Genomic DNA, 19382 nt, shown 5'->3' with positions numbered 1-19382 from the left:
TACGTCCACCACTTATTATTATCCATCCTAATTCTTTAATATTATTAATCTTTAAAATGTTAAGTAGTTTGTAATTGCCATCAATCCACAGTATTTGAGCTGACAAGCAACCATCCTCTTTTTCTTTCGGTGATGTGTTAGTTGTTAGTTGTTTCCAAAATCAATTTCATAGAATTATATTCTAATCATTATGTCTCAATATTTTTTTATTATATTAATTTAAAATTTTAATTATTTATATAAATATAGAAAACAGACAATTACATATTCAAAACTAAGCCCACATAGTATTTGCTTGAAAAGAAAATAAACTCAAAATCTGCGAAAACCAGAGTATGTATTGTTTAATTTACATATATTACATATAGCAATGCTCCTTCGCTATGAAAGATGATTAAATTGGGTACTATTCACATATGCAATGGCATGCTTTAGCAAAATTTGCTTTAGGAACACTCCAATTCCTATGTTGTCATACAGCAACTTTGCAATCAATTTTTTTTTTTTCAATCAAGAAGAAAATGAAACTTCGAAAGACAAACAGAATAGTAAGCATGTATGTGGTAATGGTTACCTATTTATATGTTCCCATTGTCTTCTATTGAAGACTCAGAGGCTGAGTCATCTATTGTTGAATTTGAGATTGTTTCCGCCTGGCTTCCGTTTTCACTATCTGAAAATGGTTTCTCTTCAACAGGTTGTTTCATGAACCAGTACATGATACTTGCCGTCAATGTGAGGATCATCTTTTGATTCACCTGTTGCGGCAAATAAAAAGAAAAAGGAAAATCAGCTTCCATATTCAGAGACCTTAATGACTCATTAGTCTTAACATTAACCATGCTCCTATTTAGGAAGCAATGAAGTGGAAAAAATGATGTTGATGATCACAAAGATACCTCAGTTATGTCTTCTGGAAGCAAAAATATTGAGCATCCAAGTTTTCTTGCGATGCTGATGATATATGTGGCATTCATCTTTTTCTCCTCATCTGAAAATCGCTCAAAGGTTCAAAAAAAGAGACAAAAGAATGAGAAGCATAAGAATCCTTCTTTCATATAGACCATATCTCAGATTCAGTGAGAGATAATCATGTTCTGAGATGCAAATGTTCAAATTTATAAACCACCCAATTATTTTAATATATGATAACTTAATTTATGAATGCATAACTAATCCTGTTATGACTGATAAATGTAACCACTTTGATCACATAAAATTGGAAGAAAACATACCAGTTACTCCTTTTGTGACAAGGCCCCAATTTACAGCTCTAGGCTGAACAGCACTGAGTAACTCAAGGAAAAATATGCCATCTGACAAACGTTTGTCCTGTAAAAATGAAAATAATATCAATATGCGAGCCAGATTGCTGTCAGTTCTAAAACTTGCTATATCATCAGATTAAGTTTTTAATATAAGGTTCCAAACCATATTTGAGTATCAAAAATTGAAAAGATCATTCAAATTTACTTTTAAAATTACTAACGATGATTTGATTTGTATGCAGTAAGTGCATATACAAAATTGCAGTCCTAATTGAATGCTTCAAAGTAAATCTAAAGACAATATAGCTCATCTATTTATATAATGCACTAAGATTGGTAATTCTCATTAAGTGAAGAATTCATATGCTAAATGACAGTACACATCAGTAAAGGTTTTCAATTACATGTTAAAAAAAGGGTTGCAGGGAAAACATCACCGGTAACAATAATAATATTTTTGCACAACTCCATAGATTCATATTGAAATTTATAACCTTTATCATTTAAATAGAGGCCTAGAAAGTGAAGATTGTTACATATAAGCTGAAACAAATATTGAAAAATACCTTGAAACTATTCATGCGATTTTGGCTTCCTGAGTTGCTCACTTTGGTATTTGCCCATTCTAGAATATCAGCATCAGTAATTCCTTTTCCGTTGGAATGGAATCTCAAATTCTTCAAGAGTTGAAGGATATTGTATCTCATCAATTGCCACAAATATGCTGAAGAGAAAAGAAAATTATTTCTAATTAGAGCAAAAGCAAACATAGTTGTGATGCATTTCTAAAATGCCTCTGAAGCATCCACATTTAAATGTAGGGAACAACTTTCACAAAAAAGATACCTAATATCAACTTTCACAAAAAAGATACCTAATATCAACTTTCACAAAAAAGTTACCTAATATCAACTTTTTATTCCCTTGCACAATATCATTTCCTGCAATATTAACAAGGGAAAATTTCAACTGTTTCCCTATTTTTACCACTTGATTGCAATTTTCTACTTTCCTGAACGGCAACTTGATTGGAGGCTTATTTGCAATCTTCCAATTAACAATCCCTGGAGACACCTTGTCAAGAGTTTCTAGAAGTACCCACCTGTAGAGGAATATAAATTTTTAGCTTAATTGAAGAAAAAAATTAGTGAACCATAAGAGAGTGTTCTTAATACAAAATGTATTGAGGAATAAATATTTTAGTTTAAGCATTATAACCAAAGAAAGAACTTAAGCGAATCCATAAGAAAGGATTCTTAGTTCAACAACTTCAATTAAATTTCAAGCCCACAAAAATTTTAAATGACAAAAACTAAACTAATTTTCACTTAATATTTCCTATTTATGGTAAACAGTTAAAAAGAAATTCCTCTAATTTTATTTTGACTACAAAAATCAATACAAGATCAAACGTCTAGCCAAAATTAAGGCAAACTAGACTGTAATATTTATAACCAAAGCACAATGATGAAAACCATTTACAATTAGAATGGTAAAATATTGTTAAGACAATACTAACCCATTTCTAAGATCTTCAAAAACATTGTCTATATATGTTGAATTTCCAAGACTATTGATCCAAAAGCGAAACGCTCTTTCTTCTCTAGAGATTTGGGTGTCATCAGGTAAAATTTCAAGAAAAGAAATTTGTTTTGTTTGAGTTGAGAGTCCATGCCTGCATATAAAAGAAGTTGTAAGCTTTTTACATCTCAACTCAATAAAAGCAATGATTGGCAACTTCAGAATGAAGTATTAATCATCAATATTTATTGGCTGCTCAAACATGATAAACCACTACACTACATCTTGTGTTTCAATATTTTCCTCACACATGAAATTGCAAGCCTTTAACATGTTCCTTCACTACGTTTAACAATTGGAGTTGCCAATAGCAAATAAACATGTTGAAACAAATAAAGAACCTAATTTGCAAGCATAAAGACTAAACATGAATCAAATCCAGCATCAGTTACAGTTTGGGATATGACAATATATTTCATGTGAAAATTCAAAAGATCACCCTGCAATCTGATGTAAAAAAAATTACATTACCTTGAAACTTCTATACCATCTGAATACAGAAATTTTCTAACTAGTGCACATGAGTGACGTATTTGAAAACATTAAATTCCTATTTTATGACATCAGATTCACAATGCATTAATAATGTACAATGATAAACTTTAGAACAAAGCAATAACCTTCACACCAAGCAAACTAAGGACAGGATACATTCTTACCTATGCTGAAAAATATGTGCAACAAAAGCTAGATTGAGATTTGGGGAACCCTCCACAATATCCTTAGCAGTTAAGTATCTCCTGCAACCCATCTTATCTGCATGTTCAAGAATCAACATTGCTCTTTGCAACAGATCTTTGACAGCCAATGTAGATGGATTACTATGGTCAGGATCAAGGACATTTAGAAGATGAGCATAAGCTTCTCCATCCTGGATGTAGCAAATTGTATATTCAACACCAGCATTATCCAAAGAGCAAATATCAAATTGTACAATCTTCTATGGTCCTTAAAGTACACCATAGTAAGCATGTAATCAGGTTACCTGGCTTTTGACACCAATAATCAATAAGACAATTGTTACAGAATACTAATTGTTCCATTATCAAAAGATGTCAAGCAACTAATTAAAACTTGGAACACCAATTTAAAGAAATAATTTTTTTAGCATTGAATCTGCAAACCTAGGCAACCAAAATTACAAGAAAATGATAAGATTCATTGGTTATGATAACAAATTAATTGTCAAGGTTCTTTGTATATATTTAGAATCTTAAAAAATGTTAAAAGTGACTATTAAAATTGTGGGTTTGACTCAATATATCAGCAACAACCAGACATAATCTTAAAAATTTTGAACAAAGGCCTATTGTTTCATCACAAACACAAATCTAAAGCATCATATTCTTCTGCTAGATTAGTACTACAAAAGCAAATGAAGATTGATATGGATATAAAGTAGTCAAAAATATTATGATCTTACAGGCATCTCTCACTTAACTCTCATTTACCTTTATATCAGAGGAAAAGTTTGTTACAATTTTTTTGTATCCAGCTTTCTTCAGATGAAAGTTCATCCACCTCAACAAGATCTTCTCTGGAGGAAGACTCATCAACTCTTCCACATCCTGTTGGTTTTTACCATAAAATGCAACTTATGTCAGAAAAATAGTGATAGAAAAACTGAGAAATTCCTATTATAATAAAAACCAATACTTCAGTAGAAAGAAGACATCTTTACCTTACTATCATCAACCAACTGCAACAACTGAGGTGTTTTCTTCAGGTTGAGGTCAGCCAAAAGTTGAATCTAGAAAAATAGCATAACCATAGGGAAGGTCAAACAGTATCTATATTAGCGGAATTTTCAAAAAAAATGAAAATAAAAGAATTAATTCTTAAGCCAAACAAAATATCTGTTATCTTATTATTTTCAAATGTGAAATTGAGTGGACAGCCATCAGGTCTTACCTTAATAATTTGAGAAATCAGTCCAAGCATGAGATGACGCTGAAGTAAAACCAAAAAGTGTATCATTAACATGATTTCAAAGGCTGAGTAAAATAACAAAGATAAATAATTGAGCATAACAACATCTAGGTTACAGGGGACATCAGAAGAATTATAATGGGCATACCCTTCCTTCAATGAAATCTTGGGTCCCTATATTGACTACAGTGCATCCAATGGCCTTAGCAGAGTTGAAGCAGAGTGTGTGATTTTCATTTCTTTCCCAGGGATTAAGTACTCTCTTAGTATTAATAGCTCTTTCATCAATTGTACCAGGAACTGCCACATTGATAAGCTTACTGCACCACAAAAAAAATGAAATCAAACTATTTACTCATCTGTGATTGCGGAAAAACATACTGAATTAACAGTTTTTAGTTACCAAAGAAGAACTCCATCCTTTGCAATCTCAAAAAGATCATTAGATGAAGGATCAATTGGGAGGTATTTCTTTAGAAATTCATCTTCTGCTAGGTAGTTATTGATATGTGCAACATATGATGCTTTTTCTGATTCGCTAATGGTGTGAAGCAGTGTAGTTGTTGCAGCCTTGAGGAATGCAGATGAGTTCTTTGCATTACTTCCTGTTCTTGCATGGGCATGCGCTTGTAGCTTCAAATAAACCTGCCAGAATTTTGACACGATTTTACACTTCAGACATGCAGAGAACAGACAAACTATTTTACAAAAACAATCAAACAGTTAATTTTTCATATTTTTCAAAGAACAAAAGATGTAAAAAGTCTAAATATTTTCCAATTTCAATTAATTATAAATTAGAAAAGTTGAATTTCAAACCCAAGATCTTTAACCTGTTTATCAAGAAAAATAAAAGAAGTATCGAGGTCAATGAACGGAAAGTCATCTATAAGAAAATCAAAGGATGACTTGCCGTAGTCAACAACTAAATAGAAATGTATAAAACAACCCAAACTAATTTCAATACAGACAGAAGGTGAGGGAAAAAATCTGACGCCCATACAAACGAACGGTTTATTTTATAAACTTAATGATGATGAGAACTTTAACCTGTTTGGCTACTGAGAAAGTAATGACACTTGACAATAAACTTAAATGACTTGTCGTCGATCTATAAGATCAGTGAACGACTCGTCCGACATAGAGAAGATCGAAAAATAAATATAAATCAATATACATAATGAGAGAACATTTATCAAACTCTCGAAGATCAAAAGATCAAATGTTAAATTTAGAAGAGGAAACAATCAATTTACCTTCAAGAAAAGCTCGAAATCAACCTCATCGAGAAGGTTATTAGGATAGAAATTTTGAATAAGCGAAGCTCGTTCTTCTTCACTGAGATTCTCTCCGACTACTTTCAATCTCGACATCCTCGAAGCCAAGTCGCTCACAATCAGCTTTCCACTCTCTCTTCTCATGCTCATAAACTAAACATAAAATAAAAAATTACATTCTTCGAACAAATAGATCAAAATAAGAAAAAGGAAAGAAATCACAACAACTTACGTGAGTCTTTAAGCTTCGAAGCTCCACCTGTGTGAACTGGTTCTGGAGAGACGGATCTGAAACCAAAATCCCGACGTAACCTGACATTTTCTAGAGAAAGGTTTTGAAATTATTTAGTGTGAGATTGAGAAAGAGGAAGAAGATTTGAATGGAAATGGTAGAGTGTGAGTGTGACTGACTGGCAGAGGATGGAAGTGGAGCATGGCAGAGTTTATGATTTTTGAATTACAATTCAAATTATGACCATTTTGTCCCTTCGAAAACTTTTCGTATTAGGAACTTGGGACCCACTCCACTTGGATTGAACCATCTTCTGTCCTTTCCTTTGTACAATTCATATTATGACTACTATGTCCCAAACCACCAACTTTATTTTCAAATTTATTTTAAAACATATTATTTGAATCCATTTGAATTTCCCACTATTATATTAATTCTTTCTAAAATATGATAATTTTATTTAAAGGACAAATCTCCAAATTCATGCCAGACTGTTGAATTCGTAGGATTTATTGATTAATTAAACTAAAGGCCAAAGGACTATTTCCCACCCAAGGTTTAATGAAAGGACAATTTCCATCCATTAAAATTTAAAAACTTAAATACTCATTTATCTGTTAAAATCATTATTAAAGTTAGAGGTAAAATTTGTTATTTAATTTAAAATATTAAAAACTATCACATTTTCTCCCGATGTGTATAAATCAAACATTTCTCCTACCAAGGTTTGAAGAATCGTCATTTCCACCCTAGGGTTCCATTTCTTCTCCGGCGACATTCTTCGACTGACCTTTCATCTATCGGCGCTCCCTCTAGCCTTGATTATGAAGACGCGATTACGAAGAGGCCACAAAGGTGACAAATGGAAGCAGTGTCATCGAAGATCCATTGTGTAATGGATCATCACACTTCGTGCAGATTTATCCCATGACAGATCTCAACCACTTCTGTCATGCTTCTACTCGTCGGACATGTTTCTGGATGATGACAAGATCCGTTGATGTGAAAACAACGTGACCAGAGATGGTGAACTCTGTCATCTTCGGTGATAGTTTTAAAACCTTATAGGGAAAAGATGATTTTTCAAACCTTTAAGGGAGGAAATTTCAAATTGATAAACCTAAGGGGAAATAAATTATTTTTAGTTCTTTAATTTTTTAACTAAATGATAATTTTACCCTTATTTATAATAGTAAATTTTAATAGATGAATGAGTGTTTGAGTTTTTTAAAGTTAATTGATGGGAATTTGGTTTTTCACTAAATCCCTGGTGGGAAATTGTGCTTTAGCTAAATTAAATTACAGATGGATGGGAAGTAGTTTAGAAGGACAAATTAGTAATTGAATGCACGAAGATGGCGATCTAGGCATCCTGCGAAGTTTGAGCCCCACGTGAAGCAAAGCTTGCTTACTTTATAAAAAGCTTAGTGAATTATTCTATTCTACTTCTACCCAACATTTGAGGAAACTACAAGTCTCACTTGAATTTTTAAATTACAAATTTTTACTCAAAATTTAACTTTTATTGGAAAAGAAGGGTGTACATATCATTTTTCATCCCAAAATATTGAAAAAATCGATTGTTAGAATCATCTTATTGCATGAAAAAAAATATCATACAACTAAAAACATACTAGAATAAGTCTAATTTATTAAGATTGTATCTTTTTATATGTGATTTAGATAAAGATGTATTAAAAAATGTGTGATTCTAACAACAAAGTACACACCCAGAAAGTGTGATCATATTGAATCACACCTACCTAGTGTAATTCTAATGATTTTAGTTGTCAATGTGCATGTTTCGATTGTACTTCAAACTAAATTCCATCAAAGGGGCGCGATATGGTTGGGATGGAATTGCACCAGACCTATAATTTCAACAGGCAAAACCATACTTTACAAGAGTGATTTAGTATGAATCACCTCAAAAAAGATGCAACCTAGATAAAGAATTGCTCCAAACCTTGGTTGCAATTATAACAATCTATTCTCAACAAATAGGGGTAGTCAAAACATAGTAAAAAACACACCTTAGTTGGACAAAATTGTATATTTTTAAGTTTGATATAAAGTGTGAGATCTAATTAGATTGTCAATTATCTCTTTTAGAGATAATATGGAAATTTCTGAAAGTGAAATAATGGAGTTAAGTTTTACTATGTTTTGAAATTAGTTGTAGTTCACTCTATTAAGAGATGAAAACCTACAAGTAGCCCATCTTTGGTGGGCAATAAAATATTTAGTCTAAAAGTAAGTTTGACTACCCAACTGTCGTTTTTCAAATCTATTTGCTTCCAATTCAAACCAAAAGGTAACTAACTTATATTATAGAACGAGATTTTTACACTTATAGAATAAAAAAGAAGAGATTTTTACCTTTTCTTCCTTTCACAATTACCTGTTGCCCCTCATTTTCATTATTTATTAAGAATAAACGCTTCTTAAATTAATTTATAAAAAGCTTAAGACAGATATACACTGAGATTTTTGGATAATCTCAGTGTATATTTTACAACCAAGAAAAAATCAATTTGGAGAGATTTTAAATTTATTTATATTTAGTTGAGGGATTTTAATCTTTGACTTAAGTTTTTGTTGTCGGTAAAACTATATATACTTATTTTAGATATGTAAATATATATACTTATTATATGTGTTATTATATGATTGAATAACTTTGAATTAAGAATAAAATAACATTCAATCATGTAATGACACATATAAATATATACATATTTATATATTTAAAATAGATATGCATAGTATTACTTTTTTTTTTTTTGCAATAATATTGGTAAAATGAATGAATAATATTCATAATTAAGTTTAAATTTTGGTTTTGAAAAAAAAAGAAAAAAAAGAAAGGGAGTATTTCACTTTAGGTTTGAGGCCAAAATGTCATTCAACCTATACTTTATTTTAAAACATGAAAAAGCACCCAAAAGGCCATAACCCATTTAAACATAGGAAACCAAAAAACAAATTATTCAATGCAATAAAAGGAATGGTAAAATAGTAATTAATGTTATATTATTGGGTTATTAAAGATGGTAAATATTATTAGCACAATAGCAAAATGCACATCACATGGAAGAAGTTTTGGTGAAATAAAAAGAGGTGAAAAAACATAAAAAGGGGCATGTGAAAGAGGGGACCAGTGACAGAGAGATATAGATATTATAGCAGAAATGGAAGTGTTCATGATTTTGATTTATTGGATTTGATATATGGATGTTCTCTTATAACCCACATTAATCCACTTTCTTTATTAGATAATATCTTATAATACAACATAAATTACTTAAAAAACCCAATTATCTTAATGTTTTAATGTGAATTAATTTGATTTAAGGATGTGAATGTGCTAATCCAAATTCAAAATATTTTTATAGCCTCAAGGCATTTTTTGAATGTCTCTCAACTGTAATGAAATTGTAAAGTTATGAATATATTACAAATATAAACACTTTTAAGTACAAAGATGATGTATCATCATATGATTAAATAATTTTGAATTAAAGATAAAATATTATCAAATCACATTATAACATATTATTTATGTACTAAAAAATGTGTATATATAATATTGTTCATATAACATAAACCTTTTCAATTTCATGATTTTGGTTTCTTTGCACTCAAGAGATAGTTACACTAGTGAAAAATAAAACTCTATGTATATGAGAATATAAATTTAAGTTTTTTATGACGATATTTTAATATCAAAGTTTTAATGTACTTGATTTACTAAATGTAAAACAGAGCACTACTCTCAGGATTTGACTTGCTACATTTGAGTTATCAAAACAAAAATACAAACATAGACCAACTAGGAAGATCTGCCAAATGCAAATACAAACAAACATTAACATCCTGAAATTCCCATGTGCTATGTCATAAACATTCCATTTCCAAAGCTTTGAATGTTTATCCTAATCCTTATTTTTTAATAATCTAAAAATGGTAGCCCTTGTCTAATATTAATTATATTTTAATATATTCAAAATCATTGTTTTTTTTTTTTTTTTTTGGTTGGCACAATTCATTCCCTAGTTCTTGAAAACACTACAAAGATGAATAAGGTTGAATTCAAACCAAATTAGTTTGATCAAACTCAAAATAAGCAATCATAGTTTGACTTGAGCTTAGGAAGCTCAAGCTCAAGCTTAGGCTTGACTCAAGGTTGAGCCATGGTAGCTAAACTCAAAAGAATTCATTTTAACTTTAAAAAAAATCCTTTTTGATAATTATTTTTATAAATTTATGTTTACTATTAAAGAAAACATGAAAGTAAATTGATTTGTGATAAAAAAGAAAATGAGTAAATACATATAATGAGTGAGGTAATTAGTTAGAATTTATTTCACCAAATAGCATAATTTTGGGATTAAATTGAAAATTTATTTATAGTGAATAGGGTAAGTGATTGATATATCTCTTTCAGAACTTATTTGTAAATAAATCAAAACGAACATTATAATCATTTGTGATAAGTTATAAATGCATACGGCAGGAAGGGTGAAAAGAGAGCTCACACCCACAAATAGACATGTCAATGAGTTAGGTTAAGTCGTGTCAGGCTAAAACCCACTAGAGTGCGGGTTAGGTCAGCCGATCATATATTGAAATCTATATCATTTTTATTTATTTTTAATGTTCAAATTCTTGAAATATTTAAATATATTATGTAGTACTTGATTTTGTAATTTGAATTTAGCAATCACCCAATTTTCATAGACATTATTATTTCAACTATATTAAGGTGTAAATTGGATCATCTGTCACCTAGCATACATTCACCTATACTAAAAATTAACTTTGATGTAATAGTAGACATCAAAAGCATTAATAGATTGCATGCCATGACAGAAAGTACAAGATATGTGACTGATGCATTTTTCGCTAGGCTAGAATAGGGATGGCAATGGGGAGGGGCGGGAAGGGGATATCAATCCCTGTCCCCGTCCCCGTTGCGGGGATAAAAAATAATCCTCGTCCCCTCCCTGCGAAGGAAAATCCCCTCTCCATCCCCTCCCCATCCCCATCGCCGCGGGGAAAAATCCCCTCCCCATACCCATAAATATAAATTTTAATTCTTTTATATATTTCAATAAATAAAATAAATCATATTTTCTCAAAATATCACTTGCTACAAGAGCTACAAAATATTCTTTGTTATTTTAGTTCAAATATAAAGTTTTCATAAAATCTAACAATATGCAATAATCAATCTCTTCATTAGTAGCTCTTCATGTATGTGATTTAGGGTAATTTTATAATAACATTAAATTTAACATTTTTCATTCACTTCAATTGATTTTATCAAGTTTATAATTTATTATTTTTTGTGTGTAAAACCTGGTGGATTGACTAATTAAGTTTTGAAGTTGAAATAAAATTAATTTGGTGCATTTGCATTTTATGATAATGAGATTCTGGGGATTTTTTAATATGTTAGATTAATAGTTTAGAAATTAGTAAAAACTAATAATTCAAAAATTCAAAAATTAATAAAATTAAAGTTTTAATAAATCATAATGTAAAAATTTCTAAAACTTAATAGTTTAGAAATTATTATATTAATATATTAGGTTTGAGGGGGGGGGGGGGGCGGTGGGGCGGGGACACATGTATCCCCGTCCCCGATTACGGGAATTTTTTTCGTCCTCATCCCCGCCTCTTTCATTATTTTTATCAAGGAATCCTCTCCCCGTTAGGATCGGGGAGGGTCAGGGCCCCTAAAGTAGGTCCAAATTGTCATCCCTAGGCTAGAATATCAAATCTATCACCCTCTTGATTCATTATTTTTGTATAATGATTAATGTTAATATATTATAAAACTCACTATAATTTGAACTTTGACCTAGTTGATATTTACCTTTGCACAATAGACACCACAAACATGGCATACGTTTGGATAAACCACTTAAACTTATCTTTGGTTTAACAATTTGTGATATCCTTTCATATTTATTTTCATACATATTATATATTTCAAATAAAAAATTTTGAATATTTTTTATTATATAAGATAAATGTTTGAGGGTTTGTAAATTGGTTTACAGTATTTAGAAAATATGTTGGCAAAGATGATCAGTTTCACATGAACTGACACATGTTAAATAAAAATCACATTGTTTGCACACTATCCATCAAATTAATTTATCTTTGATTTAATTGAAGTGTTATCACACTTATGATTTCTGTTTTCTTTTTTTTTCCATTGGTGGTGATGCATTTTGACATGTCAATGCTCTAGATGTGTTATCAATAATATGTTGAGTTTCATTACTTTCAAAGTATTCAAACGGATTGAACTCATGTGAGCCCGAATCCATTAATAATTTTCTATTAAATGAAAAATAATGATTAGCAAAATTATAAAACAAACGAAAACTAAGTTGTTTAATAGAATTAAAAATTAACTGAAACTTGAGATAGTTTGAGAATTAGATATTGATGGAAGTGTAGAGAGATGGAAATTGGGAAATTATGTTTTTTTTTGGAAGGTTTATATAAAGAAAAAAAAAAAGAACTACTGCTTGGCCAATAGTTGTTGGCCTTGTCGTTCTGCCCCCGGTGATTTTGATCCCCAAACTTAAATACGATCCAAACAGTTTGTGAACTTGGTACGACCAGCTATGGTAACAAATTATACCTTTTGTGGGTAAGAAGAATAGGAGCCCTGGCCAAGCCTTAAACCCGCCCGGGCCCTTGACATATCTACCCACGAGTGACAACCTTGCATGGTAAAGAAAGGTCACGTGGGAAATAGCCAATTATTAAAAAAGAGTAAGCCAGCAAGGTGAGGGAAGAGAAGAGAAGGTGTGGTGACAAATCCAAGTGGGTGGGAGGTTTATGTTATGTTAAAGGCAGTGTGTCGTGGGAAAAAGATATTTATTTGTAAATAATTGATGGAATAAATAGCATTCCTTGACCTTGCCGTGTTCATTTCTACTTCTCACAACATTCAAATCATTACTAAAGGACTACACAAACATACCCCAATCCCCCAATTCATATATTATTTATATAAATATTAGCAAGTAGGCCCTTAACCCACATGCCATCCCACTATTTGTTAACTGGAATTTCAATCTTCATCATTGTTTGCTGATTCGCTATGGCTATGTATTCCCCTTTCAATTGGGTTTCATGTGTTTTATCATTGAACATCTGCTTATGTTTGTCTCTAAAGATTGTGTTTTCATAATTGAATCACAATGAGATGAATGAATCAAGCTTAAACACCCAAATAAAAAAAGAAACCTCAGAAAGCAAGAAATAGGCCAAGCCAAGATATCATATCTAAAATAGCAATCCGATGTGTTATCAAGATATTATTTTAACTTTAATTCAAAATCAATCAATTAAATAATTACACTTCATTCGGGCATCCAATAAAGTACTAAAAACTAAATACACATAATTATTATGACTTAAATAGATAATAGAGAAGAAGTACTAAAATACAACAGAGATATCCATTGTGTGAGCTTCCAGATTATATGAAGCAAATTTAAAAACTTAAGATGTAGATGAAATCAATCTTTATCATACTCAAGCTACATGCATCATCATGAATTTGATGAAACTGGTGGAAGGTAAATGAACAAAACGGATCGTTATCAATATTCTTCTATTGGGACAATGAGTAAAGGCCCTAAGCAAAACGTAAGCTAGGCTAAAGGGGGCGTATTATAAAATAGACTGGACCTGGACCTGGACCTGAAATAAAACACACACACACACACACACACTTTCTTTATATTAAATTATTAAAATCGTCTTTAATTTTTTATTCTTCATTGATACTCATTTTCAGAATAAGAGGATCATTATGTTAAAGATAACACTTTGCCATACCCTCTCCTAAACCTTGGAAAGAAAAGGTGATGCATAGCTTGGTGACATACCCCATCCTGATTTGTTAAGATGTGATATCATACCAATGCCCATGCATTTGATGGATTTATCAATAATTATTTTTTATTATTATTACTGATAAGTTATAGTAATTATATACTTTTTTATTGAGACAGGAGACAATTTTCTTTCACTTAATACAGCCTTTTTTATACAGTCCCATGCATAAAAAAAAATTGGACAGATACATAAAACTACAAAGAAAGCTAATGGGGAACATCAACACAGCCTGCAGGAAATGCTTTTGCTGTGCAAAATGTTGAATGAGCATCAATTTTCTTTAACTAATATACAATCATATATTTAACAAGTAATCAGCCTGTGGGTGTTTCAATAGTTGGAAGAAATATTTACCAAAAATAAGCTATACTCCATTCTCTTCCAAACTCCAACAGAATTAGCCAGCAAAAACCGGTTAATAATGGAAAGCAGGATCTCTGACAATTATTCTTTGAATGCTATCTCCTCAAGAACTTTAAGGGTTTTCTGATGAACCTGGATACAAGTTGAACAAACTAAATGAGTCATTGGAAGAATGATGTGACCTTTCATATGTGCCGTCAAATGCACTACAACTAGTATGAACAATGATACCCTTTTGCTTACATTTACAATGATTGAACACATTTTTCAGTTAAGGGAGAAACAGGTTCTTCAAATCGAGAGAAAAAGTTAAAAAGTTACATAAATTATGAGAGAAGATACAACTTACCCATTCAAGATGTTGTGCCGTAATACCAGGGACATTTCCAGAGTATATACCACCTAAGACCTGAAAGTCGAGGAATAAAAGTTCATCAGCATCGATTTATGCATATATAGCAGCTTCTAAGATCGTTGCATAGAATGTGACTGAGTGATGATTGGAGAAGCCGCGGAAAATACTTATTAAATCAATGAAGTTTGTTATTAGACATTTAGTCTTCAAGACCATTTAACTTGCAACGATTCTGCAAAGTGATACCTTGGTGACAGTCTCAAGAAACATGCCAGGGCGCACAGGAAGAGGTTTCCGTCCTGTAATGCTATCCTGATATCAGAATAACAGGATCAATGCAGGAACATCAATAATTTTGTAGATGCATTAACTGAATCCAAACAGAATTTTATTTTGACATACGGAGAAATAACATACCCTTCCTATAACTCCACTGGATTTTCTACCATTTGTATCAACCTCATCACTTTTTTCTGCACCTTCATCTTTCCCAAGCATTACATTTTTTATCATTTCTTCAACAGTTTTGCCAGGTTTCAAAGCAACCAGTTTGGTTAAGAAGTTCACCTGTATTGGCAAGATTTGTGTTCACACAGATGATAATTAAAACAACTTCCAGGCTATTAAGAAGACAATAAAGCAACAACCATCAGGAAGAGACTTAAAAAAACAAATAACGCTGTTATTCATTGATAGATTTGAGTAAAAGAATAAATTGAGGATAAAGGTAGCCTGACATTGTATAAATGCAGGGAATACCTCTGATTCAGGAAGAGTCGTAAAGCCACGGTCATTTCTTTCATCCAATATCCCACCTCCCATCATATTCCGAGCTTCCTCTCTGATCAACACAAGCCTTGCAAGTAGTTTTCGATCTGGAACAACTGGTCTAGTTTCCATTGTCTGCATAAGAATTGATGAAATTAAGAAAAAGTTAAAGAAACGATACAATAGACTGAATGTGCTGGTCAAACTTTGATCCTTATCTATTTAAGCAAGAAACAAAGACCATCAATACATAATATAGTTTTCATTCATCATGATTATTAAGTGTGTCAACATATCACCCCAACCACTATTAATTAGTTTCTTCTTTGAGAATGACAAAATGTTTTTTTGGTTTTTCTTCTTTTATTCTTTTGTACTTGCCCCACCAATCCAGTTTCCTAAAAGTAATGCCCCATGAAAGTTTCTATTCCGCTGCAATTGCACCTATCTTTGTGTAAACTATGTGATCCTCCATAGTTTACAAAAGCTAAGGGAAGTATTGTCAAATGACATTAATGGGAAGAACTAAACCATCAATAAAAGGTTTTCAAATGGCTTCTCCCCTTAGGAATACATGCTAAGGGGAAGAAATTCGCTAAAGATCATAAAAGCAAAATCATAAACAAATAAACTAAGCAGTTCAACAATAACAAACTAAAGTAGCTTGTCAATATCAAGGAGATAACAGAATGGGCTCAGTCTCAAGTAATTACCTCCAGTAAATCATCTGCCTGGTTAGCTATATCATTTAAATTTGCTCCAGGAATATGAACCTTGCTACCATTCTCACTTTTAAAAACACCACCACCAGCAGCCACTCGACGCATCAATTCATGTCTGCTGTCTTTCAGTGGAGTTCTACAAAGCAGGCCAACCACTTGAACCTACAAAGAGGCAATTACTTTAGTAAATTTAAGCATAACAATTGGAATTACCTCTTAAACATCAACAAGTGGTTTCAAGAAACTTCCTTACATGTGGAGGGCACTTCTTTGTAAGATGAGATAATACGGTCTCCTTTATTACTTCCAAAAGTGCCTTGCGCTTTACAAAAACAACATATAAACCATAAACAGTAGTTTCAAGTTTCAGAATAATCTGGTTAATACAAATAAATTATAGCTACAAATATGATTCCCATATATTTCAAAGCAAGTTTCAAAGTCATAAAGCATCCACTAAAATTGAATTAGGACTTGAGCAAACTTGAAAGCAGTAAGCATGTTCATGTTCGAGGATTTTAATTGTAGAATTGTACCTGATCATCTTGGTCCTTTTCAGCAAGTTGTATCATGTAATCTAGGGCCATGATAAAACCTGATTCCATCTCATCAACTCTTTTACCTATAACTCCTTGTGCAGCCAATTCCACAGCCACTGCCTCAGATGCTTCGTTCATATTCATATCTTCCAACTACTCAACATACAGGCACAAAGAAAAACACAAAACAGAACCTTTATTCATGAACCAATAACTCAGCAAATAACATCTGTGCCAACTGAGAAAGCTTTAAACTGTGAGTTCTATTTAATTACAAATATCTAGAATTAGTTTGAGATGTTATTTCTATATTAAAATTATGTCTATACTTTACAAATATCTAGAATTAGTTTGAGATGTTATTTCTATATTAAAATTATGTCTATACTTTACAAAACTTAATCAACCCATCAATTAAATTCATTCTTAATTATCCTTTGGCAATATGTTTGTCACGGATATGACACAAACTCATGTATTATAGCGTTAACAATCATTGATAGTAAGAAATGTCCTCAAACAAACGTTGAAAACATACTGAATTCAGCTCAGAAAAAACAACAGTTCATTTTTAACGAACCACATGGTTTCCACTGTTTTCTGCAATATCTCCTTCCAAGAGTTTAACTTCAATATAGTAAAAGCCACTTATGACAACAAAATAAAAAATAAAACCCTGTTGCTTAGACAAATAAAAGAAATTCAAAATTCTAGCCGAGCCTACTACATGACAGATATGATCAAATAGTTGAAATAGCGGCAGAGTGAAAACATACAAGAGTGATCATTTCCTGAAGAACAGAAGTGACTTGGTCACCCCCTTTGAGCAAAGCTTCATACTGAGCATTGTCCATTTTCTGGTCCCCATCAAAGAGGGTTTTATTTTTATGTGAATTGAAATCTTCAGCTGGGTAACCGCCACCTACTTCATATGAGAAACACAACCTCCATTGAGTGTTGTTGTTGGTTGTGACGGTGGGACGTTTTATAAGTGCGAAGTGGTGTTTGTAGTGGTGGTGGTGTGATGGGAAGGCAATTAATGAAGGATTAAGAAGTGTAGAAGGTGAAGGTGAAGAAGATAATGCAATCAAACCCAACATTTGGTTTTGTTTGCCCTCTGGGGTTTTGGGTTTCAAAACAGTGGAAGGAGATGCCAATATCAATAAACTTTAGCCCCGAAAGAGATAGAAACGACATCGTTTAAAGTTGATTTTGAGCCTTTATTTTTTAGGGGAAAAAGATTGCTATTTGGACTTTGGATAAATTGAAAGAAAAACCACACCGTTTTAATGCAGAGATTAAAGATGATTGGACACCTTTTCTACTCCTAACATTAGAGTTGAATTCGAAATAAGTTTGTTCAAGTTTAAACAAGTTTGAATATCAATTTGAGGTGAATAAACATGAATCTAAATATAAGTTAAAAAGTAATAAGTAAACAAATTTGAGTTCAAATTCGAATAGAGATTATACTCGATTTGTAAGTCGAACACGACTTATATTATTAAAAAAATAAAAATAACAATGTCTTTTAGGAGAGCAAAGCTGAACATCTCATACGAATTCAAGCAAATTCGACCAATCTACATAAACCCGAGTTAGGTGTGAGCTAATTATAAATTTGTAAATCACAAAGCAAACTAAATATAAATTAGTGTTTCTTCATCTTTGACAAGCCTAAATTGAAAACAAGCCAAATCCATCTAAAAACGAGTTCCATCTTATTTAAATTTAGTTGACCTCAAATCCAACCTTATTAAACATTTTGACAAATTTTTTTTTTAAAATCAGGGTAATTTATTTGAATTATTTCATTTTTTCGATAAATAAACTATGCAATTTGTACTGAATCTCAACTATTCAGATGTATTTATGTAAGGACCGAAAAATGTGATGATTTGTGTAAAATCAATTATGTCATTAAGGTTGACTTTTGCTGTTTAACTAAACTTAAATAAACATTTTTTATTGACATAGAATCACTTCCATCGATTTTGATAAGGCCAAAGGACTAATTCCCACCCAAAGTATGTTGCATCAGCAAGTTTTCATCCCTTAACTTTGAAAATTTCATTTACTTATCTATAGATAGTTAAAGTTAACGAAACTCGAAACTCTAAACTCTAAAAAATGTATCTTATTTTTCCTCCTAAAAGTTTAAAAACTAATATTTTCTCCTTCAAACTAAGTTTTAAAAAATTACATTTTCCCCCAAGGTTTAGTTTCAATATCTCGTCACTCTCTCTTGTGTCATTGTCAGCTATCTCTTCCTCCTGATGGTTTCTCTTCCTTTGACAGCTTGGTTAACGCCACCCTAACCCCTCTAGTCCCCAAGAGACGTCATCTAGGAAGAAGGATCGTCTTCCCAGACAAAGACGAGTCATTTTCCCAGAGAAAAACGAGGAAGACGATTGTTTTC

At 31.6% G+C, this 19382-nt stretch overlaps 2 protein-coding genes across 3 annotated transcripts; both read right to left on the bottom strand.

Annotated features, from left to right (window-relative positions):
* Nucleotides 1–260: 260 nt before the first annotated feature.
* LOC123195728 (fimbrin-2) lies at nucleotides 261–6504 on the bottom strand. Of its 2 annotated transcripts, XM_044609546.1 has the most exons (15): nucleotides 6288–6504; nucleotides 6035–6208; nucleotides 5182–5423; nucleotides 4927–5098; nucleotides 4761–4799; nucleotides 4531–4599; nucleotides 4301–4417; nucleotides 3509–3720; nucleotides 2788–2943; nucleotides 2171–2370; nucleotides 1835–1992; nucleotides 1236–1332; nucleotides 900–991; nucleotides 575–758; nucleotides 261–464 (listed from the first exon to the last, which is right to left on the bottom strand). In XM_044609546.1, the coding sequence occupies exons 1-14, from the start codon at nucleotides 6372–6374 to the stop codon at nucleotides 579–581; spliced, it is 1995 nt and encodes a 664-aa protein (XP_044465481.1). In that variant the 5' UTR covers nucleotides 6375–6504; the 3' UTR covers nucleotides 261–464; nucleotides 575–578. The 2 variants fall into 2 exon arrangements, with proteins under 2 accessions (XP_044465481.1, XP_044465480.1); XM_044609545.1 differs by having other exon boundaries at nucleotides 261–758.
* A 7795-nt stretch (nucleotides 6505–14299) lies between these two features.
* Nucleotides 14300–18110, bottom strand: LOC123195820 (protein PEP-RELATED DEVELOPMENT ARRESTED 1, chloroplastic). Its single transcript, XM_044609669.1, has 9 exons — nucleotides 17740–18110; nucleotides 16961–17116; nucleotides 16678–16746; nucleotides 16416–16586; nucleotides 15694–15837; nucleotides 15352–15501; nucleotides 15181–15246; nucleotides 14929–14988; nucleotides 14300–14711 (listed from the first exon to the last, which is right to left on the bottom strand). Exons 1-9 carry the CDS (start codon nucleotides 18061–18063, stop codon nucleotides 14661–14663), a joined length of 1191 nt encoding a protein of 396 aa, XP_044465604.1. The 5' UTR covers nucleotides 18064–18110; the 3' UTR covers nucleotides 14300–14660.
* Nucleotides 18111–19382: the final 1272 nt, after the last annotated feature.

Source organism: Mangifera indica, chromosome 14 (assembly GCF_011075055.1).
Source record: "Mangifera indica cultivar Alphonso chromosome 14, CATAS_Mindica_2.1, whole genome shotgun sequence".
NCBI classification, from domain to species: domain Eukaryota; kingdom Viridiplantae; phylum Streptophyta; class Magnoliopsida; order Sapindales; family Anacardiaceae; genus Mangifera; species Mangifera indica.
This window is presented reverse-complemented; position numbering and strand designations above follow the sequence as displayed.